Raw genomic sequence first — 25,114 nt, 5'->3', positions numbered from 1 at the left:
TCAGAAAATTTTGTTGAGCCACACAGAGGCAAATTGTGCGCCAAGGCAGCTAGTGGGCCCGACCCCATTGAGGGGCGATTCTTGTTCCTGCAGCGCACGCCATAGTGCGCGCTGCAGCATGTACTGGGGACATAGCCTAAGTAATATCAGGATAAATTGTAGCTGCTGAGCTACAGTAACTGGAGCAGCCATTATGTTGGGCACACAATCAGCATTTTTACAGGTTACATATAAAAATAATAAAAAAATAAAAAAAGGGGGGGGAGGGGGGTGAAGTATTGCTGCCTGAACGCAGGCTGTACTGAAAAGCTGCATAATATAGCAGACATAAGCTTATCCATGTTAAAATGGATATGAAGTAAAGTGTGACACACTATGCTCATTTGCATGTCATTACCCAGAATCCCTGGTTGCAGTGAAAGCACTGTTTCATTATCTATAATGGGGAAAGACAGGGTTGCAGACTTTTCTGAGACATGCAAATGCACCACAAGTGGCATTTTTATTTGCTAAAAACAGTTCTGATGTCATAATAGAAAGTTCCTGAAAACATATGTACCGGTATTTCTGGCCCGGCCTGACCCACCCAATCTCACATTGGCCCCTGTGGTCTAACCGGTCCCCATTACAGTGTGGTAGTGTCTGGTGGTGCACCTGTTGGCTACAGGACTCCTGAGTCTCCCGCATGATGGTGTGTGGGGAGGACCCGTCCAGACAGGCAGCTGAGGTAGTGTGCTGAGTCGCACCTAGTTCCAGTGCAGCGCCTCCACCTCATCAGGGTCCCTGCGTCCGCATGGGGATGGTCCTGGTGAGGAACTCCTCGGTGGTGCAACCTCCTGTGTAATCATACTCTCACACACAGGGGTCTTTCTGATCAGCTCCATCTTTATTGTACAGGTGGGCATAGCTGCCCTCCACAATGGGGTGTACTCAGCCAATCATTTTCCAGCCGCTTCCCTTTGGTAGGTATGTCTCCTAAAATAGGGATTCACTGCTCTGTGCCAGGTCCCTGGACACAGACTCCTATATCAGCTACTATAACATAACCGTCCACTAGTCTCTTAACTCTGCAAACACCTTGCAAGAACTTGAACTCCTTCCTCAACACTAACTGTTAGTCACTGTGCTGTGCCTTATGTAACTTCTGAGGCTGACACACCTCTGACATCACTAACCATGGAGTCAGAGCATGTGACCAGTCCCATCCATACACAGGGCACCCCACCAGGGTGTGAGGGAAAACCTCCATGATTACTGCTGGCATGCCCACACTTACCAGGCCTTGCTGCCAGCAGGAGAGATGACTGTAGGCATTTTACATGACCGCTACACATAGAATATACAGTAGAATAATTTTCATTTTGTCAGATTATACATTGTCACATGCTTTACATAAAAAAAGAAAAACAAGTTGGAAAGCAGTATTGCTGCTTTAATTAAAGTTGTTTCTAAGAATGACGAACAGGCAGTAGCATTGTGAAGGTAAATGTTAATGTACAGATAATATTTAAATGAGACAAAACTAACATCTATTCTGTTAGACATTATTCAGGCAAGATTTATTTTAGATAGTAGGGATAAAAGTAGTTTAATCTCCCTGTGTCCTTTTTTGTTGTTTAGGGGACATTGAAATTCGGAATTTGTCATCTATGTTTGTGCAAGTGAAGACAACATTTGGAATAAGGATTCAGTTTTCTAAGGCTGGAGACAGGCTCTACATTCAGGCAAGCAGTTCATGGAAGAGAAGAATGCGGGGCCTCTGTGGGACATTTAATGGCAACCTAAGAGATGACTTTCTGTAAGCCTGATTTATATATTCAGAATTTTAATACCATAAAATAAAGGAGTCAGTGATAGAGTGGACAGCCACATTTATTAAAACTATTTTTTAATGTATGATTTTGTTCTATTTTGCTATGCAAGAAAAGTAGGCCACATCAGGGGTGCATCAATTACATTATGTAACGGATGCTATGTCAGGAAGTGCTTTCCAAAATTTGAATGGCTAGACTTTTGCTATTTCATTTTATTTTGTGTTGATTCATTTCATTACAGCAGTGCATTTTCCTTCTAATGTATTATTTATTCATGTCAAAGTCTATTAATCATATGTATTCCTAACAGGAAAGTTTGTCTTAAAGGTGAATAGAACTATAATGGTATCAATGGCGCTAACAATAATATATCAATATAAGTGAATGAATATACAACCAGATGACGATTGGAAAATTCAATGATGATCTCAGCAGACGGTGATCAAACATGAAATGCAAGAGAAGAAAAACATAGTATAATACTGTATACACTAAAAACAAACAGACAGACAATGACTAACAATGTTGCTGAAACACACAGATGACTAAATAAAAAATGTATATTTAATATATCATAAAAACATATAAGACAATTATGACAAAGTTATAGGTCCCAACGATATCCTGTAACTGGCCGAAATGCCCGCTTACCGGAGCCTAGAGGGTAATCAGCAGTGGATAATCAGAGAGTATCCCCTCTCATAGCAGCTGGCACGGCTCCTACACTCCTCTCCAGCGTCTGCCACGTGTGGTGTGTACCAGCGGTAGGATGAGCGTCCGTCCACGCTGTCGCAGGGGCAGGGAAAGCAGTCTGAATGCCCTGCTTCCGTCCTCCGTAGTTTGGGCATGCGCAGAAGCGCCCGGCACCAGAGGGATTAAACCGCAGATTCTCCTGCTCCTCGCGGTCGCGTGTAGGGATGTGGCGGCAAATTCAAAAGATGCTTTTGGGCTGAGCAGCCGTACGGCACGGTTTGCGGGGATGACGGCAGCAGATGACACTCGCAGTGATACCAGGGACCACCCAACGCATTTCGGAAGCCTCTGCCTCCTTCCTCAGGGGTAAAATTGAAGTTTCCTATTGTGTTTTAAAGGTGAATAGTGACAGACTCCAACAGTAAATGACGTGGTCAAAGAGTGAGAGTAAGAAAAAGTAGGCCAGAGTAATTACATTTGGACAGCGCCAATTGCTTTCAAGGTGAGGATGGAGAGGACGATGGAGATCCATCTTCTTGTAATTTATGATGCTCAACTACAGGAAAAGTAGGATCGGCGTGCTCTGAGCCTGGCGACCGCTCAAAATAATGGAATTGTTGGGGGAGGTACAGCCTCAAATGCTCAGCGATGGTCCATGTCTATGTCTCATCAACTAACTCATGCCTACTAACAACGTGCCTATAGTATACACATTGCCCCCTCAAAGAATACCACTCGAAAGGATAAAATACGCGTTCTGTGGCACCAAACTTTTTCCCACTCTGAAGCCTACTAGATCTCACTCTCCCTCTCTTGCCCCATTGTCTCTGGTGTGTAGAGGAATGTGGGGAAGAAGGAGGAGGTTCAACAAGCAGGGAGATGGGTGAAGAGGCAACAGAGTCACTTCCCACAGAAGAGGCGAACCCGTCTGTACCGGGTGTGCCTTCGAGGAGAAAGAATGGATGACCACCCCGTTTGCAGGGTGGTGGGGGTGACTCTTCTATGATCACCCTGAGGAGGATCACCATGTCTGCAAACAGAGGAAGACGCAGAGGTTTGCCTTCTCCATTTCTGCCAAAGGTCATGGTGATTGCTCTTCAAATGTTGCTGCAGAGCAGTCGTCCCCAGGCAGCATCGACTCCTGTGCCGATGCATCACAAAGGTCATAGTGTATCACCACATAGTCATACACCATCCCATGTTGTGGTAATTTAAAGAATTCCTACACCTAGGAGGTGGTTCTCCTGTGTGCACAACAGTGTCCCTGTGATGCCTGAGAGCTAGGGGAGGAGCTGCAATACCATGGAAACCAACTTGGGGCATACCGCCATGAAGTATTTGAGAAGCACATCTGCGTTCCTCGACCTCGCCTTCTCCAAGGCGCTCCTCGCTAATATCATCAGAAGATCCACCATCACCACCACAACCCCAATGATGACCCTCTCCAACTTTGACTGACGCACCCACTGACTCAGGCTGGCTTTCAACAGTCACAACCTCCTCAGGCTACAATTCAATTGCTGGGGTTTTGTGTGTTTTGTTACAATTCAACCCTGACCTGCATGCTGCTGCATTTCCGACTCACACACTTGTTCAAACAACAGATGGACTTGGGCACAAGAAGCATCAACAATCTAAATCACTACACTGACAGAATCATCTGAGGTCAGTGACAGAAGAAATAGCTGCTGACAAAGGTGGACCTGTCCTGGATGTATATACCTGATCCCTCTTTCCAATCTCATTTTTAATACTCAATAAAAGGGTTTTAGATTTAATTAACTATTACACATGCTCACACAGTGAGTGCATTCTGTAGGGTACTTCTTTTCTCTCCATTGTTCTACGTTCAAAGGCTGAGATGTGACTGACCATCAAGGTATCAACCAAGGGCACGCTGCAGCACATGCCCCAGGGGGTTATCACTTGCAAGACAGCACCCCCCATGATGGGACTACAGCATGTGCTCCAATACTGTGCTAGATCCGCAAGTGGAATAGGATGCTCAACCGGGGACGTGTCTTGAAAGATAGCACCCTTACATTGGGACTATCCCCTTGCAGTTGGGGAGGATTATAGTGCCTGTGGAGTATGCCAGCCGGTGTGGGCGCTTGAAAATGGCCCCCTCCCAAGATGGAACGTGTCACAGGCACTGAGGAGGAGAGTTCAGGGTCCAGGAGGAGGATCCTGGAGTCTGACCGCAGTTCCCGCTGAACACCAGAGGGAGCGCGTGGTGAGTTGCACACTCATGATTGCAAAATATCTGGGATTGGCGCCAAAGTCTGTAGCCACGCCCCTCTATTCTGACTGGGACTCCTGATTTCACCAGAGGGAGGAGTCGAAGAGCCAACAGCTCAGTGTGGGTTGTGACCGGATGTGAAGCCTGCCAAAGCCCAGATGCACATGTTGCTCAATGCAGAGAGACTTACACATAAACTGTCCCCACTTCTACCATCATGGATATGTTCCCCTTCCAGCGATGTGTGCTGCCCGGAGGCATCCTAATGCTGCGGGACAAGGGTGAGAAGTTCCTGCACTATGTCTGCCAGATTTGCGGTTGTCCGGGAGGCGAGATAGGAGATGATGCTCGTTGCCTACGATGCGATGTAGCCTGTAATTAACTGTGGCTGCTGGCCTATGACCGGCCTACATCGGCCTTATCCTTGGCGGAGGTGCGGCCAGTTATAAAGAAGGATGTGCCAGCCCAATCCCCTACTGCATGTTCTACGGTCCCTACCACCTGCCCAGAGACCTCTGCCCTAGATAACAACTATCGTCCCCTCGGCCATGATCACCTACCATGCCTGTAGCACCAAAGTGTAATGTTGGAAAAGTATATAATATGTATGTTTCTGACGCAGCTAATGATGTGTACCGGTGGTGGGATCCTATGTTCAGGGGTTATATACCACATTTAATCAGGACGTGCTTTGTCCTGGAAAGGGGCGATCAGATAAATCACTGGTGGGAGAATGGCAAGTTTACTCCAGAGCAGGAGGCGGTGATAATTAGAAAACGTAACCAATGTATGGACCAGGGATTACTTGCACAACCAGAGAAGGGGGATGATTTCCATGCTTCCCCCTGGGATGGTCCACTATTCTGGGTATTGCTAGGTAGGGCATTTGGGCAGAATCTCATGAAGGGTAGCCATGCAGAGAGAGTCCTTGTTCAGCGTTTTAGGCGTTCTCAAGGGATTACCCTTATCTCCCCGAAGAGCTCATGGGAACTGCAGAAGCTTATAGGGATGAGTGGGTAAGGGCGGCAGTGATAGAGTACATGGCTCCTAAATATAACACTACAGCTGTATTTAGGGAAGGTCATGCTGAGTATTTGGTTAAGGTCTGGCAGGTGGGATGCAATATTCATCTGGACCGAGTAGAGTATGTTAGTGAGTATGGCAAGAAGAAGTGCTACTCAGTGACAGTGCCTAATAAGGAGGGTAAGCTTGTCCGGAAGCCAGACCCTGATCATTACTATTGATACGGCAGGGGCAGTACTGCATATTGAGAAGGGAGGTATTTACAGCAGGAAATGTACTGCAACCGGGCGAAAGGTTCCCTTGACTAAGAGGAACCAGTTATTCCGCTATTGTATTGTATAGTATTTTATGTGTTTTATAATTCTGTGGGCCGGCACAATTATTGATGGTGCATAATTATGTTCCTCATGCGGGGTCGAAAGGGAGATTTTACCAGAGGGAGGATGTAGCCAAGTGCCCCTGCCTTCCACTGGCCTCAACTCTATAAGTCCTGATAGAAACAGTCAGTGTTGGGGTTAAACTCCTGCATAGGGCCTAGCCTGCAGTTGCAGCCTGGATGGGTACTATGTTGCTTTAAAGGGGCAGGCATAAACCGGCAGTTGAAGTGTCATACCTAGGGAGGTTACTGACTGGGTCACATGTATATGGTGTGATGCCTGTCAAGTACCTGGACCTGCCCTGTTATGGGACGGGGTTACAAGCCCTACCCCCAGGTCCCAGGTATAAAAGTTGACACTCCACCAAATTGAGGGGTGCTATGGGCTATGATTAGCTGTATATGGTGTGATACCCTTTTCCCTGCAAGAGGGTAAAGGAGATTAGGAGGGACTCTTGGGGCCTCAAACCCCTGGGGTCTGCTCCAGGGAATGGAGATGATGCCATGCTGTCTGCACAATAAACCTGCCATTGATCAACTATGATATGTGGTTATTGGGAAGGAGAATTGCCTGTGGGGACCATCCTGCTTTCAGCAGGATCCTCATGGGATGGAGGCGCTGCACTATGAGAAGGAGAAATCCTGCCCTGTTGTTGCTCCCATACAACAACCGCGGAGCAACTCAGACCTCCTGTACCAAGCAGGTGAGCTACAGAACAGCACCAGGGAAACACCCATGTAGTGGCCAGATCTTCCGTGGCAGGGGGAAATAGGTGCTACGTATATAATATTTACTGAAGTAATAAAATACATTTAGACATAAATACAGACAAAATATATAAAAACAATGTATGTACACAGACTCCGTGAGTCACATGGACTAATGTATTTCAAAGATATAAAATCTCAGTATTGATAATAGTAAGCTTCTATATGCTATATTTAGCTGTTAATAAGAAAGCAAATAGTTTTTATAAGAAAGCAAATACCATTTGATAACGAAACAAACATTGAAAAATGATTGTCCAGTGAGTCTGCTGGATTTTCAAGGACTCAAAGGTCCATGATTTGTGTTACAAGGTCAATATCATAAAAAATATATATAATTCTGTTAGAGCACTGACATATAAGGAAATTATGCAGAAATTAAATAAATGGTCACAGAAGAGGGGGGGGGCAACATTTCAGGGGTAAGAACCCCTTCTTCTGGCCCGTTCCCACGTTATATAAACATGGTACTTTCCTTAAGTGCTCAACCAAAGGGGCATAGTATTGAAAACAGCCAATTTAGAATATATGAAGTCACCTAGCGTGTGTCCTGGTGTCTCCCTTTTGTGTATATATAGTGTTTGATTATGGAACTGAGGGGTCCCTTTGTGTTCCCATTGCACCATCCTTGTATTTTGTCTTGCTATTTTTCTCCATATCGGATCTAGTAGTGCTGTCTGCTACACTTGTTAATATAATGTTAGGACATTCACGAAAAGGGAAGGCAAAGTGAAAACGGCGGCAGGTTGAGAAACTTTTGGCCAAATTACTCAATCCCATTTTGAGATTGAATATTCAACTGCGAATTGAATTTTGTCAAAAACACAGCTAAGAATGTGTGTATTGAATTTTGACACATTCTCCATCTCTAGTGAAGTCTCCTGCTAAATGCAGATGCAGCCAAGTAAATCCCCAGTTTTTTTTCTCCAAATGAAGATCTAAAATTTACTGACAATTTTAGTTTAAGGGTACACATGGAGAACATATGGTTGCTGATTGCCAGAATCTCCTGCTATTCAATCCACTCTGTATACTGGCTCCTCCTAAGTGAGGGCAGTGACATCATCAGACTGGATTTAAACTTCCTCTTAATCTACTCTACCATGTGATTCTATTCCAGAAACCAGGGAATTTGAGGGAGACTTTCTTCCTCATAGAAATCTCATGTTTGTCTAGTTCTCTAGGGTCTCATTAAGGACTAGGTGTTTATACAGAATGTAACAATGACCAGTCTTCTTCAGTGACTAATCCAAAAGATAGATACTTGTGATATTTTATAAAAGGACAAGTGTCTGCATCATCTTAGAAGTATACCGTATGTAGCTATAAACATGCGTACTTTTTCTGCACACTGAGAATTAAAATGGTGTAACAAATGTGTATCTTCTCATTAGTTCTCCAGCAGGTATGATTGAAGGAACTCCACAGCTTCATGCCAATGCTTGGAAGATATCATCAGCTTGTTTAACTCCAGTAAACATCCCAATAGTGGATCCATGTGACATAAATCTTCAAAATGGTAAAATGTTAACTACAAAAATGCCCTCAATTGTCGGTTTTGTACAATTATATATTATCTCTCCATATCCTATAATGGTATATTGAGAGACAAGGCTCTGTCACTAGAATGAAGACCTTCAGAAAGACACATATGTGCTCCCTCCCCCCCCCCCCAGGGTAACAGTAAAACAAATATGATTACAGCTTTATCAGATTTATTTTCTTTAATTACATGTTTAAAGAGCATGATATAATAATATAATACAAATATCACAATGCAGTCACACAGGACATATTATTAGCTATTACTAGAAAATATAAATCCTGCTTGGTGCTTCTTTTTTAGAGAAACAACAGAGGGATAGGGAGTGATCACAAAACCATACTAATTGAATGGAGTAATCAAGTACATAAATAAGGTAATCAAATGATGGGTGCAAACTGTGAACTGAAAAGTGAATCAGAAAAAGTGAAGGGAAACACAAAATGGATGTGCCCCCTAAAAGAATTCACTTAAATGCACACAAAGAAGTGTAAAAATTAACTTTTAATAAATTTACTTAAAACATATATTACCAAAGTAATGTGTAATGTGAATTAAAAATATATTAAATCAACGCTATCAGGCAACCATGTCGTCAGTTACAAAATCATACTATCCCAGTTAACCACTTAATGTTGGTGGGATATAGAGGACATAGGATGCTAAGAGTCAGGGTATTAACCCCCCTGGAGCAACGGTGAGACCCAGTGATAGAAGTATATAGATGTACACAAGTTGGTGGCCAATGGATTAAATATCCAGCACCCTTGCTAAATTAACCAGCGCTGCGCACTATAATGGAGACTTTAGTGTGTTAAAATAAGAGTGCTTGAGTGATAAAGCTGGCACATGCAGTGACAATGATAGTACATACACTGCATCATAAAACTGCCAGACACAGCAGTACTAAGGTGAATTCACAGTGATGAACTGTGAGAACGCCTCACATAGATTGCAAGGAAAGCAGGCACACTCACTATAAAATTAAAGAGATAAATAAATAACTAACTACTGGAGTCTACACAGTTAGAACCAGGAGACTGCAGACACTACATTAAAACAGCTCCAAGTAGGAGACTGACAACATTGCATGTCCAACGCGCGTTTCCCTCCAGCAAAGGAGCTTCTTCAGGGACAAATATTACTGGGGAAGAGAGGTCTGAACCTTTTTATACCCTTGCAATACCCTAATTGCAAAATCAATAGCTATCAGCTGTTGCACATGCGCAGTGAGCTCGCGCCCAAACTGGCTCAACAAAGTACTAAAATGCTAATAAAATGCAGTATCAGAGGAATCCTTGGTGTTGTACCTTTATTTAGCCCTTTTCCCATCGTTATCCGGCTGTTGGTAGAGTTTCTAAAGCTATAAATCATATGCGCCGCATAAAGTATCTAATGCGCATGCGCGGGGACTTAGACAATATTTCTGTATTAGTCCGCGCACGGACCAATATAGGAATATTTTCTAAGTCCCCGCGCACGCGCAATGGATACGGAACAGAGTGAAATTACATCTAAGTTCCCGCGCATGCGCAACGCGCACGGACTAATACAGAAATATTGTCTAAGTCCCCGCGCATGCGCATTAGATACTTTATGCGGCGCATATGATTTATAGCTTTAGAAACTCTACCAACAGCCGGATAACGATGGGAAAAGGGCTAAATAAAGGTACAACACCAAGGATTCCTCTGATACTGCATTTTATTAGCATTTTAGTACTTTGTTGAGCCAGTTTGGGCGCGAGCTCACTGCGCATGTGCAACAGCTGATAGCTATTGATTTTGCAATTAGGGTATTGCAAGGGTATAAAAAGGTTCAGACCTCTCTCCCCCAGTAAAATTTGTCCCTGAAGAAGCTCCTTTGCTGGAGGGAAACGCGCGTTGGACGTGCAATGTTGGCAGTCTCCTACTTGGAGCTGGTTTTTTTTTTTTTTTTTTTTTTTTTAACCAAAATAATATTTAATTATAGACAGTTTAAGCACTGTGTGTAAAAAATAAAATACAAAGTGTAGCAGATATAATATTCTAACAAGTATAGTGTACACATTTTCCATATGATAATGAATAACATTATTTCCGAATGCGCATGTGCAGTGTATTTTTTTAGGCTACGGTAATCCCCCTTCATTAAGGTAACGTTATGTTGTTCATTTGCTAACGGACCTCACTTTTGCATATAATTAATCTTGAGGATAACCATTAGTAAGGAGGAAAATAAGGTCAGTTACCTATTTAAGGAACGTTATGTTATTTGCACAAAACTAGTAACATTCTGAAGATCTACTCCTTAGTTCCTGTGAGATACTTCTTAGAGTGTGATACATTTTAATGGACCATAAAGGAACAATACAGACACTCCATATAAAGGAATCCAAAACTAGGTGTAAATTGCCAATGCTCAGTGCTGCTGCGGGGCTATCCTGTAACGCTCCAAAGGAAGTAACAGATAGCCAGAGAGCGATGCAAGGCACTTCCGTCTTTTAAAAAAACTTTTAATGAGCCAGAAGAACCAACGCTTTGGCTCCATAATGCAGCCTTTATCTTGCCCATCCCCTTGATAAATTCTGCATTATGAAGTCAATGAAGTCAACACATTGGATTTATGATTGATATGTTGGTCAATTAAAAAATATCATAACAACCTATGCATTTTATTCTCATTTTGGTATCCTTACTGCTACTACCACCCTTAAGTTCCTTTATGGCTCAGCATTTACTTACTTAACTAAAGAAATCTTACATTATCATTTTCTAATATGTGTTTTTTTAGAGTAAATAGCAAATGAGAAAAGCAGTACTATACTGTAGTTGTGATCTATTACTACTGTGAAGTGCTATGTACATTAATGGCGCTATATAAATAAAGACATACAATACAATACAATCTCTAATAATATGGAAGCATGTTCCATGATTGTCACCTTAGCCCAGCAGTCCCCTCATTTTTGGGAATTTCCGCAATGTGGGTGCATGGTATAAAAATATATATTGTTAATGAACTAGAATGAAAATAGATAGTAACATAGGACATAATGAACATGTTACAGCTCAAAAAGCTACTATACTGTATGTAGAAACCTTTCAAATATAAAACCTACTTTAGCAGGGAGACCTCACAGTGTAGACCTTTTCTCCATGTATCATTTTGCCAAATATCATTACAACCCTTAAAAAAGAGAAATATTAAGAAATATGTTTTGTACAATATGTTGGTACAAATAATTAACACACATTTTAATGATGTATTAAGTCTACAGTATAAAAAAAATCGAGGTCTTCTACAATGTAGAGTAACAATATAACAATCTGCAAGCCTACTAAACGTTATACAGCAGATAGCTGTCAGTGACACTTACTTGCAGTTTATTTCCAGGCATTTTGTGTTTCAATTTTTTTATTGTTCTATCATTGATCACAACAGACAGAAATTTTTGTTGTACACAGTTTGGACAAATATTGGTATTTGCATATATTAATAAAAGAAAAACATTTTTATTCCGCTGTCCTTATTCATTTGGGTGTATATCTAAATGTTTGTATGTCTAAATGCTCTTATGTTCCTGTTGTTTTGGTTTTAATTAGGAAGCAGCCGCTTCCGTGAGTCCTGTTTTTAATAGCATAGTAGAGGAAAGAAAAGATGGAGAGCAGAGAACAAAGAAGGAGAGAAAAGAAAGGGAGGGGGGGGGGGAGCTGAGGGGTGACGTCCAATTTTATATGTATCCTGCCGTTGCCTCTCATGTTTTATTATATTCCTGACCAAATTTCCCATGTCTTGTGGAATTTATCCATCTTTTGGGTCAATTTCGCCGTAAGAAGTTCCATTGTCTTCACTTCTCGCATTCTGCGGATTATTGTCTGTTTAGCTGGGGTATTCACCTTTTTCCACGCTGCAGCTATGGAACAGCGTGCTGCCGTGAGCACGTGGCTCACCATCTTACTCTCTGCTGTGTCTAAATTATCAATTGGCCTGGCCAGCACCATGGTCAGCGGGTCCACCTCAATCTCCAACCCCAGATATTCTCGGATCATTGTTTGGATCATGACCCAGAACACATGAATCTTGGGGCAGTTCCACCAGATATGAACCATGTCTCCTTTTTGCCCGCAACCCCTCCAGCACAAATCCGGGGTCCCGGGGAAGATCTGGCTCAGCCTATTCGGGGTACCAGTAAAAAATGATTTTATAGATATTCTCTTTAATGGTCGTACAAATCGATGTTTTGGATGCTGCCTCCCAAATATCCTCCCAGTCTTCTCTATCAATTTCTATGTTTAAATCTTCTGCCCATTTGGACATATAGCTGTGTTGAGAACAGCTTGTTAATTGCGCCAGGCCCAGATATATCTCCGAGATCAAGCCTTTAACATAATACCCTTTCTTGCACATTCGTTCAAAATTTGTGAGCTGCTGGAACCCCTTAGCCTTGGATACTGTTTGCAGGTAATGCCTGATTTGTAAAAAGCCAAATATTGGGAGGTTTGTCGTTTGTTTTTTTTTTTTCTAGTTCTTGAATCGACAAAAGCCTACCTTGCCCAAAGAAATCTTCTGCTATCAACATCTTCAGCTGTTTAAATTTACTGAGTCTCTGTGGGAACTCGCCGGGTGGGAATTCTGGGTTATTAAATATGGGTGTTAGCAGGGAGGGCTGAGCCGTCAGGCCAAATTTGTCTTTATTTTTGGTCCATACTCTCCATGTACATTTCATTGCTCCCAGTTTTAATGTCTCTGAGAGGATCTCTCTACCCCGCACAGTCCACAGGGTGGCCGGGAGTGAGAGGGGTCTCGTGTAGGAAGACTCTATCCATGTCCAACAGCTTGTAGTTGGGTCGTTATTCCACATTATCACTTGTTTTAGTTGGGCCGCCAAATAATACTTAGTGATATCTGGGACTGCCAAGCCTCCACATTCTTTTGGTGCCAACATTATGGTTCTGGCTACTCTTGGTCTTTTTTTTTGCCAAATAAATTGAAAAATTCTATTTTGTATATTCTTTAGTTCCGATATCGGGATATCAATTGGGAGAGTCTGAAAGTAATATAGAAGTCTTGGTAGGATATTCATTTTGACCGAAGCTATTCTGCCTAACCAAGATATCTGGTATTCATTCCAGCTCTGTAAGTCTTTTTTTAGCCTCTCAAATAGAGGTGGATAGTTATATTGGTATAATGATTTGTACTCCCTTGTTATTTGGATTCCCAAGTATTTAATTTTCGTGGAACTCCATTTATAATTAAAATTTAATTGTAGTAGCTTGGCCTCGGGAGTGGGTAGAGATACATTTAATGCTTCTGACTTATCCATATTGATTTTGTACCCCGAGATTTTGCTAAATTTATCTAATTGTGAATGTAAGTTCGCTAGCGAAGTCAAGGGGTTGGCTAGAGTTAGGATGATGTCGTCAGCAAAAAGGGATATTTTGTAATCCGTATCTCCTATTGTAATGCCACTTATATTGTTGTCCTCTCTAATTGTTGCTGCCAAAGGTTCTATAGAGAGGGCGAACAGAAGTGGAGACAAAGGACACCCCTGTCGAGTACCATTTCTAATGTTTATAGGGTTTGAGTTTCCTCCTGGGAGTTTCACTACAGCCGTGGGAGTTTTATAGAGGGCTCTAACCCCCTCAAGATATGGGCCCTGAAATCCGAATTTAACTAAAGTTTGGTCTAAAAAGTCCCATCTAATCCTGTCAAACGCCTTTTCCGCGTCTAGACTTAACAGGATGGCTTTCGTGGATGAGAGATGTACATGGTCGATTATGTTTATAATTTTTCTCGTATTATCTGAGGCTTGTCTGCCGGAAATGAATCCGACTTGGTCCTTGTGGATCAAGCCTGGGAGAATAGGAGTTAATCTGTTATCTAGGATTTTGCTATACAGTTTTAGGTCCGAATTAAGGAGGGCTATGGGGCGATAATTACCACACTGTAGTGGGTCTCTCCCTTCCTTTGGAATGAGTGCCAAATTCGCTCTAGACATAGAAGCAGGGATAGCCGTTCCCTCCATAAACTCATTAAACATATCTAGGAGATGTGGTGCTAAGATCAGTTTACATTTTTTATAGTATTGATTGGAAAACCCATCTGGACCTGGCGTTTTACTAGGTTTTAGTTGTGATATAGCTTCTAGCAACTCTTCCTGCGATATCTCTTTATTTAGCCCTAGTAGGTCAGCTTTTGATAGACTTGGAAGATTACATGACTTTAGGTACTTAGTAATTGCTTCTGCATTTGAGGAGCTGTTTTGGGGGAAATTCAGATTATATAGTTTGGAGTAGAAATCTGAGAATGTGGCCGCTATCTGTTTTTCGCAGTATGTTTTAGTGCCCGTCTTTGTTTGTACAACGGATATTTGGGATTTGGTTCTCAGACCCCTTAATTTAGATGCTAGTAGCCGGTCGGCCTTATTTCCTTTGTCATAATATTTCTGTTTCGTCCACCTCAGCGCCCTCTCCACTTCATCCATTTGTATCTGTTTGAAATCAGATCTAGCCTTATCTAATACTTTACGTATTTGTTTTGAGGGGTTAGCTTTATGTTTATGTTCAAGGAATTTGACCTTCTCCGCTAATTCGTCGTACAGTTTCTGTTTTTGTTTTTTCTTAAATGATGCTATGGAAATAATATTCCCTCGTATCGTAGCCTTATGGGCCTCCCATAGCATCGCTGATGACTTTACAGAGCCCTTGTTCAGCATAAAATATTCTCTGAGCTTTTGTTTAATCTCTATCTCTACGTCTATTTGGTTTAACAGAGAATCGTTTAGTTTCCAATTATATTGATTATATTTATGGAAGGGGAGGGAGAGCGTCAGTGAAACCGGGGCATGGTCCGACCATGTTATAGAGCCTATGTCTGACTGGGAGGTTGCCTGAAAGATATCTTTAGTACCCAGAAAATAATCAATCCTTGAATAGGTCTGGTGCGGGGGGGAGAAATACGAATAGTCCCTCTGGCCCTGGTGCTGTGCCCGCCAAATATCTATCAGTGAAAACTCTTTCAGTATGCTCTGAAATCTTTTGGCATTTTTGGTTGTAATGCGCGGGAGGGGTGTATCCAATGGGCTTGTCCTATCTTGATCAGGTGATACGAGCATGTTAAAATCTCCTGCTATCAAGAGCGTGGTTCTAGGTTGCGGGGCTAGCTTGTCACATAGGTCTCGCAGAAAATCCGCTTGACCCTCGTTCGGAGCGTATATATTAACAAGGGTGATCTCTACCTCTGACAGTGTGCCTTGCAGAATGAGAAATCTACCTTCTGGATCTAGGGTCTGTTTTTGAAGTGTAAATTTGACACTTTGACTAAATAGTATGGCTACCCCTTTTTTTTTAGTGGAGCAGGATGCATAGTATGCCTGGGGGTAGTATCTTTGAAAGGTGTTGGGGGGAGATATCGTGTTGAAGTGCGTTTCCTGTAGGAATAGCACATCTTGGAGCTGTTTTAATGTAGTGTCTGCAGTCTCCTGGTTCTAACTGTGTAGACTCCAGTAGTTAGTTATTTATTTATCTCTTTAATTTTATAGTGAGTGTGCCTGCTTTCCTTGCAATCTATGTGAGGCGTTCTCACAGTTCATCACTGTGAATTCACCTTAGTACTGCTGTGTCTGGCAGTTTTATGATGCAGTGTATGTACTATCATTGTCACTGCATGTGCCAGCTTTATCACTCAAGCACTCTTATTTTAACACACTAAAGTCTCCATTATAGTGCGCAGCGCTGGTTAATTTAGCAAGGGTGCTGGATATTTAATCCATTGGCCACCAACTTGTGTACATCTATATACTTCTATCACTGGGTCTCACCGTTGCTCCAGAGGGGTTAATACCCTGACTCTTAGCATCCTATGTCCTCTATATCCCACCAACATTAAGTGGTTAACTGGGATAGTATGATTTTGTAACTGACGACATGGTTGCCTGATAGCGTTGATTTAATATATTTTTAATTCACATTACACATTACTTTGGTAATATATGTTTTAAGTAAATTTATTAAAAGTTAATTTTTACACTTCTTTGGTGTGCATTTAAGTGAATTCTTTTAGGGGGCACATCCATTTTGTGTTTCCCTTCACTTTTTGTGCTTCTTTTTTACCCTATATTTACATTCACACTACATGTCACACTATCATCTACTTTCTAAAAGGTTTTTTTTAAAACTATTTTACCATTCTTTAATTTATTGAAATTATTGATTTGTTGGGGATTACTTCTCTGCTGACATTATTCTCCGTCCCGTACTATACATGCACACAAATGTACAGTTTACGTGCTTCTGATTTTCCCATTGTATTCCATGGAAGGAGAAACCTCAAATGGTTTATCCAACCCTACAGTTTCAGGTGTTCATTTCAGACACATGCCAAACAGCAAAGTCTTGTCATGCTACAATTCATAGGCCCAGTTCCACAAACGTTTCAGCACATCCACTCCCAGTCATGTAAATGGGAGTAAAGATTTGATAAAGCTTAGCACGCTTTTGTTTGAAAAACATAACCTCTGGGCCCAAACTTTGCTGGACAGACCTTACTGCAGTTGGTTATATTTAAACAATGTGATATTGAAGCAATACTATGTTGTGTTCAAATGGGAAAAAAATTAGGGTTTCAATTATCATAGACCAAAGAATATACAGTAGTTCCCTAGAACAAGGGAGCGCAATCTTTTTCCCTGCACCACCCTGCCAACTGTTCCTCTCTCTGTGTGCCCCCCCACAAACTCAGCTTCGGCGCCTGGGCGTCATGACGTCACATTGCCATGGCAACGTGATGTCACATGACCTCCTGGCGTAATTTGACGCTGCGTTGTCTTGGTGACGCGTCTCCAGAAGCCGTCTGAGCCAAGGTAAGGGCAGTTTACAGAGGTCTTCGCCGCTTCCCCGGCACTTCATTTAAGTGCCTTCAGGAAGCGCGTGGGGCCTCTGTAAACCCTGCGCCCCTCGAAGACAATCTCACGCCCCCCCTGGGGGGCGCCCCCCAGTTTGCACACACCTGCCCTAGAATACAGCATAACTCTTACATAAGAAAATAAATAGCATCGGTATTCCCTATAATACTTTTTCAGTTAGTTTTGTGAATGTCACCTATGGCCACAGGCAAGATATATTGATCACAATCAGCTTGCTTTATTTAGATTATGCTCTGTATTTTTTCTATATTGTATTATGTGTACTGTATTTAATTATGAAAAGTATATTAGCCACGTGAACTGGGATTCATCAAGTCATGATGCAGGGTTAAACACCCAGATACTGCGGTAAAAGCTGTTCAAGTCAATGGCAATTAACGCTGAATCTGGGTACAATACACTGCATGGCTGCTTGATAAATCACAGCCAATGTTAGTGGCAGAGCCTGCACTAAGTTAAACAGCATTGTATTGCATATGTCTCCTGAGTTACTAGTGCATTTACATTTTAGGAGTTTTCTGGCTAACTATATTGTTTTTTTTTTTTTTTTAAATAACTAAAGATAAGCAGGCGCTTGTTTAGATGTAACACCCTTATTCTGGGCAAGCATAAGTGAATTCAGTAGAATAAGGAAAGTGACTGATGATTAAATTAACTGGTTATTCTTAGATCTTGGTGTTTATCAAGGAATTACCTTTTTGTTATGCACAACCCTGTGACATACAACTTAACATATTTCTTCATTATCTTGATACCGTAGATGGCATCACTGCTACAATATTCCGATTGCAATTTACAAGGCTCTATTAAACAGAGATTTCCTTACAGTTGGATACGCAAGCCACTGTGATGTCATGAATCAAGAGCTTTTTGCACCATGCCATGCATATGTGAGTCCTGGATTATATTACCAGCTGTGTCGATTTGATGCATGCAAGTGTGGGAGCAGCTGTCTGTGCAATTCTCTTGCCCACTATGCCTACATCTGCAGCAAGCACGGGGTTATTATCAATTTCAGATATCAAGTTTCCTATTGCGGTGAGTATAGAAATCGACAAAGGCATTATGTTGTGATTCATGTTTTTTTTTAATATTTATTACTTATTTATGAGATTTAGCAGAAGTTTTAGTAATAAAACAGTGCATTATTATAATGCATTCTGTTTGTACATGCATCACAGCGTACAGTTAATTTTAATTGCTAGTCAAGCACGCTGTCTTTTTCATATGTTTGCGGTATGGTTTTCACCGTTAGAATGGAAAGTGTGAGAACCCCATAACTGTATAATAAAACAATTGTGTGGGTGCTCCTGGAGAATGTGGAGGGATTTAACTATAGTAACTAGTGGAATAAGGAGAGGTGGTCTTTCAAATGGAAAGGAAAAATGGGGAGCGGAGCTCTTGGTCTCTCTTTAGTCATAGAATTTAGTATAATAATTGCAAGAAGTCTCCCTAATTTGAGGCTTATTTTTGCAGAAGACAGTGAAATCAAGACATTTAGACATATCACATTAAAGTAATGTTTTTGTTTATATTGTAGAAGACAATTAAAACTAAAAAAATGCTTCAACGTACCTTAATTACACCACCTAATAAAAAACAATAGTTCATTTCTAAATGACTTGCTTTAGGGGAGAGTGTAAAACACCCACGTACCAGCTTCACGTTGCATAGCCAGCAACCAACTTCGTACTGATGAGATCCAAAAGGTCGAAAGAGCTGTCTGTGAGCAGGGTTACTGGCTATGCACGTCTTTAAAGCATCAACACGTGAATTCTTATGTTTTTTTTTAAAATAAATCAGTTGTGTAGTATTAGATAATACAGCGGTGCGCAAAGTGGGAGGGAGGGCGCGAGATTCACTGCGGGGGGCGCGGGGTTTACAGAGGCCCTGAGCACTTCCCGAAGGCATTTAAATTAATGCCTGGGAAGCTGCAAGGCCTCTGTAAACTTCTCCTTACCTTGATTCAGACGGCTCCTGATGACGCGTCGCCATGGCAACCAGGGTCATGTGACATCATGACGCCAGGACGTCCGAGTCAAGGTAAGCAGGGGGGATAGCCGGCAGGGGGGCGCAGGTATAAAAGATTGCGCTCCCGAGATAATACATACTGCATTTTTGTTTTAAATTCAACTCTTAATGCCATTTTAATGAGTTTTAAAGCATCCTTTGATTTCTAAAGCAGGTTTAACCCACCTCCCCAGCAATGCAAGATCTTTGCAACACTTTTCTGTTTGGGATCATTTGTTGACAATATTCAAAGCAGTTTTAGCTGCAAACTGTAACAATAGATAATGTTACCTTAGTAATATAAGGATACGTTATAGCTGCTGAGTTACACTGACTGAAGCAGCCATTATGTTAGGCACACAATTAGGATTTTTACAGGTTTGTAACAGGAGCACCAAACGATTGCCAGTTTAGGTAAGAATATAGAATTATGCATTGCCACATGCTTTACATATAAAAGTAAGAAGAAAAAAGGGATGGGGGGAGGGTGGGGTGTACAGTACAGCTGCAACTACCAGTTGTAGACTGCTTGCCTTGAGAATTCTGCACTAAACCCCATCCAATGCTGTGAGACTTCTGCAGCCAGACTAATGGCCCATCGGATTAACACAGTGGGGTCGCTGCATTTGAATGGGACTCACGCTGTGTGAATCCTACCAGGCTGGGAGTCCCATTCCAACTCTGGGACCCCCACAGTGTTAATCTGATGGGCCATTACAGCCTTCTGTTGACCATCTCACAAGTTACTGGGAGTGGTTTAAAACCGGCAGTTGCATCTGTAGTATTGCTGCTTTAGCTGGGCTGTACTGAAAAGCTGCATAATACAGCAGACCTAAGCTTATCCATGTTAAAATGGATATGAAGTAAAGTGTGACACACTGTGCTCATTTGCATGTCATTAACCAGAATCCCTGGCTGCAGTGAAAGCACTGTTTCCTAATCTATAACGGGGAAAGACAGGGTTGCAGATCTGTCTGAGACATGCAAATGCCCCACAAGTGGCATTTTTATTTGCTAAAAACAGTTCTGATGTCATAATAGAAAGTTCCTGAAAACATAGAATATACAGTAGAATAATTTTCATTGGAAAATGAAGGCTAACCCATATAATGACCTGTAGATAGAGAAATGGAAACAACGAGTCAACATGTCAAATAAACTGCACATGTACTGTATGATATGATATTCCCTTCATTTCATATGATATAATATGATATTCCATTCATATGATATGATTTTCCATTCATTTCATATGGTATGGCGGTTATTGGACATTTTACCAGCATTGGCAATTTGTTTAGAAGTATATTCCTTTTAAATTTCAAATACAGTACTAAATGGTGAATTTTATCCTATAGGGGTCATATGTCGATATGGAATGTTGTACCACCAGTGTTCCTCATATTGTGGACGTTCTTGCTCATCTCTTTCTTCTGGCGAAGTCTGCAGTGATGAATGTATTGAGGGATGCAATTGCCCTGAAGGGAAATACTTTGAAGAGTCTATTAACTTTTGTGTGGCAATGTAAGTATTATGTGTTATGTTTGAGGGAACATATCAATGGCAGCATTTTCATTAAATTACTGCAGCATTGCATCTTATTAAATATCATTTGGCTTGGTTTGAGGAAGATGAAACAGACTGCAATTCATCTGAGACACATGCTGTGTGGGCCTGCATGCATTCTGCATAGAACTAGCAGACAGGTTCATGTTCATAATATGGTCGCTTCCTTTATAAAACGGGCAGGCAGTATAGAAAGAATTGAATGAGGCTGTTGCAGCAGAACCAATATTTGTGGTCAATAGTGCAGATCACTCAATACTCCCAATAGGGATGTGCACAAATCTGTCTTTTTCGTGATAATATTTGCAAGAAAATTAAACTTCGTAAAGAATGTCAAGCAATAAAAAGTCAATGGAAATTGCAAATTTGTGAGAATTCCCAATGGTCTCTTAAATTCCACTCTAATTTCTCTTCTCTCGGATACTATAAATAGGGCACAAGTCCTTTGATAGTCATCATAGGGCTGAATGGGAAAGAAGTTTAAACTCCATAAAGAGCACAAGCAGTAGCACAGTTGTGAGAAGGAGGAATGGCTCAAGTCCTGGTAGTCAATCAGGTGACTCTGAGGGTTTTTTGGGGGAAGGTCACTAATAACGAGTGTTTCTGATTTATTCAATGTTTTTCCATTAATTGCATTAGCAACACTCGCAATTCATTGCTAGTGAATTGTTACACTGTTTATATTAGCACTGGGGCGCCGCACAGTATCTGTTTTTCACTAATAAGGAATGTACTTAGCACTGGTAGACTAAATAATAGTAGTGATGATGAGGCTGTGGGGGCTGTTCCAGCATGAGCTGATTATAGTGGGCAGCATAGTCATGGCGAAAAGGGGCCTTCTGGCAGTAAACAACACATGCACCAATTATGTCTAATCCATTACCAAGTTACGGTTCACAAAGCTTTTGATAGGGTGCGTATGTACAGATACGGCCAACTGTATTCCCCCTTTTGCCTTAGGAAAACCTGTGGCTATCGCTCAGAAAAACTGCAGCCAGACTAGTGGCCCATCAGAATAACACAGCTGGATTCCCTGCAGTCCCATTCAAATGCTTTGGTCACCCGCTGTATTAATCCGATGGGCCATTAGCCTGGCTACACCTTTTCTGTGAGATAGTACAGATGTTAAATCTGTGGCTATCACTCACATGATAGGACTTTTATACTGAAAAGCAAATTGGCCACAATGCTTACAGTTGACATGTTGCTCCATGTAAAGGGTGCTACTTAAATAAGCTGAGCTTTACTTGAAAATACCCAGTAGGCCATATTTTTCCACCAAGGCTGTTCCACAACTTTACCAAAAGGTTGTTGAATTAGTGGTCCAGTGTCCTGATGATTCACACAATAAGACAGTGCACCTTATAACAGACATGTGGGTATGTGAAAGCCTGAAACTTTCACGCTAAGCTTCTGCTCTTGACTGAGCAACCACGAATGCCATCCTTTCCATGGCACATCACCACCGTCAGCACCCTCTAGTGCCCATCACCACCACCATCATCATTATCAGTGCCAGTTGCCAACTTTCGAGTAGAAAAATGTCATACTTTAGATTTTTAAACCATTTTCTGGTACCAACACTTTTACAGTATTGCCAATGTTGTACAGGGCTTGGCTTGTTCTATTGATCTCGGACACAATAGTGGAAGGCCAAAGGTAATGGGTTGGCATTATTATGGTAAACTAAACATTTAAGCTATTCCTGTACCCTTGCAATTTCTGCAATTATTAGCCATATGAAGGGTAAATGAGGGGTTTAACATTTTTAGTATATAAATTAATTTAAAATCTGAGGAAATATATTATCTTTCGGTGTGATTTTCTATCTTAGAGTTATTTTATTATGCAGTATTATTGCTAATAAAGTCAAGTTTACTGCTTCATAGAATACCAATGCATTTCACCCAGTTCTGCAATATCTGGGAGTGAATAGAGGTATGATTTTACTTTCTGCAGTTAAATGATGTAATTGAGATAAGGCCAGGATATAACAGGTACAAATGAAGCTCCATCTACGTGGAAAGATACAAATGTTTCACTAGGAACATTTTTATATGAAGCGCATTGTTAATAAAAATGAAACTTCATGTATATTTCTTATTTAGATTAACAAATTTGTAAATTAAGTAATGTGTTATCTGTTGGATTTAAATATACTTAGTTTATTCTCAGTTTGGTATATCAAACATTTTTAGGCGTGAATACACATTTGTACACAGTGTCCAATGTTCTACAACAGGGGTGCGCAAACTTACATACCTACATGCTCCCCCCTGTCTCCTCTCCCCTCTGGCTCGCGCCCCCACTCCCCGCACGGCTCATGGCAGCGTGACGTCACATGACCCCGCGGCATCGTTTGATGCCGGTTGCCGTGGAGACGTGTCACTGGAACTCCAGGTAAGTGAAAAGTTATAGAGGCCTCGCGCAAACCCCCAGCATTTATTTTAAATGCCTCTGGGGAAGCACGGGGCCTCTGCCATAGCCATGCCCCACACTTTCAGCACCCCTGTTCTACAAAATGAACATTTAAAAACAAACAGACTTTTTTTGTAATAACATAATAACAATTGTTTGTTCCTGTATAGTGCTGATAGTTTTACGTAGTGCTTTACAGAGACATTTTTTCAGACACAGTCTCTGCCCCATAGAGGTTACAATTTATGTTTTTGGTGCCTGAGGCACGGGGAGACAAAGTGACTTACTTGCTCAAGGAGCCGACACTGGGAATTGAACCAGGTTCCGCTGCTTCAAACTCAGTGCCAGAGTCAGTGTCTTTTCTCACTGAGACACTCCTTCTCCACAATCTTTGGGCTTATAATTACACACAATACTGTATTTTTAGACAATTTAAATTACTAAAATTTTCTCATTCAACAGATATAGTTGTCGATGTCAATACAAGGGCAGAATCTACCATCCAGGGGAGATCATATTAAGACAATCAGGTTCTTGGTAAGATTCAGTCAAAATAATATTGCATTAGAAATGGTCAATTCTACTGCATGCTGTGCAATCAGCACAATGTATGTATGGTTTGCTAGTTTAATCATTAGAACTAGGACTGGAAAAGCCAGTCTAGTGCCATGTGTAAACTGGGACTATGAATATGGGGAAGCTGTCTCATGTACATATAGTGCCTGTAAGTTATACAATGTTTAAATGGCCCAATCAGGGCCATGGGCAGGAGGGGGGGGGGGAGTGCAGGAAAAAGTGTCACAGGCCCAGAAACCAGAGGTTAGGGTACTTGCTTTGCTAGTCCCATGCTGTGTTTAAAAGCTGTGTGAACGGCGATACATCAGCTTAAATGGGCTCCATGTGAATGGATATTCCAGGCAAAAGGTGACACATTGTGTGCTCATTTGCATGTCCCAGAATCTCTTACTGCAGTGGGAGCACTGTATGCAAGGTGATAATGGTTGAAAGGCAGGGTTGCAGACCTGTGTAAGACATGTGAATGTGCTCACAAGTGATATTCTTTATTGGCTATATGCTAACGGTGGAGGTTTTCTGTCGCCTTTTTCACCCACCATAACTTAAAATGTATGGTAAACCTACCCAGCCTAGAAATATTTCAAGGCAAGTATAGTCCAACCTCACACTGATGATACCCATCAAGGTTGAAAGATGTCTGTGAGTGGTCTGTACTTGCTGTGCTAGTCCTATGCTGTCTTTAAAAGCTGTGTGAAAGGCGATACATCAGCTTAAATTGGCTCCATGTGAAATGGATATTCCAGGAAAAAGGTGACACATTGTGTGCTCATTTGCATGTCATTTCCCAGAATCCCTTGCTGCAGTGGGAGCACTGTATGCGAGGTGATAATGGTTGAAAGGCAGGGTTGCAGACTTGTCTAAGACATGTGAATGTGCTCACAAGTGATTTTCTTTATGTATTAGGTAGTCACAATGGCACTGAATTGGTAGATTAAATAAATATTTGACTTTACACCATCCTTCTTGATGGCCTCCATCTTATGGGCAGTGAACCCCCGCTACCAATTCAATCAAAATGGCGGATGCCCTACCATAAAAAAGGTCAATCCTCTGCTGCTTGAAGAATATTCATCTGTAATTTTTCTTAGAAAATCTTATTTTCTTCATCTTTTCTTCCTTCTTCATCTTCATCTGTATCCGTAGACATCTTATTTATTCATCCACCGGATGGGGTTTTTCCAGC

General features: G+C 41.5%; 1 protein-coding gene across 2 annotated transcripts in view; it reads left to right on the top strand.

Annotated features, from left to right (window-relative positions):
* Nucleotides 1–25,114, top strand: part of OTOGL (otogelin like) — a 209,300-nt gene that overhangs the window by 65,019 nt on the left and 119,167 nt on the right. For both annotated transcript variants that reach the window (XM_075600516.1, XM_075600517.1), the window contains exons 17-21: nucleotides 1,621–1,798; nucleotides 8,308–8,432; nucleotides 18,190–18,399; nucleotides 20,730–20,895; nucleotides 23,818–23,892. In XM_075600516.1, coding sequence (XP_075456631.1) covers nucleotides 1,621–1,798; nucleotides 8,308–8,432; nucleotides 18,190–18,399; nucleotides 20,730–20,895; nucleotides 23,818–23,892 — 754 coding nt within the window. The remainder of the gene's footprint in view (nucleotides 1–1,620; nucleotides 1,799–8,307; nucleotides 8,433–18,189; nucleotides 18,400–20,729; nucleotides 20,896–23,817; nucleotides 23,893–25,114) is intronic.

Source organism: Ascaphus truei, chromosome 5 (genome assembly GCF_040206685.1).
Source record: "Ascaphus truei isolate aAscTru1 chromosome 5, aAscTru1.hap1, whole genome shotgun sequence".
In the NCBI taxonomy this organism is placed as follows: domain Eukaryota; kingdom Metazoa; phylum Chordata; class Amphibia; order Anura; family Ascaphidae; genus Ascaphus; species Ascaphus truei.
The sequence above is the reverse complement of the archived record's forward strand: the minus strand, read 5'-3'. Positions and strand labels throughout refer to the sequence as shown.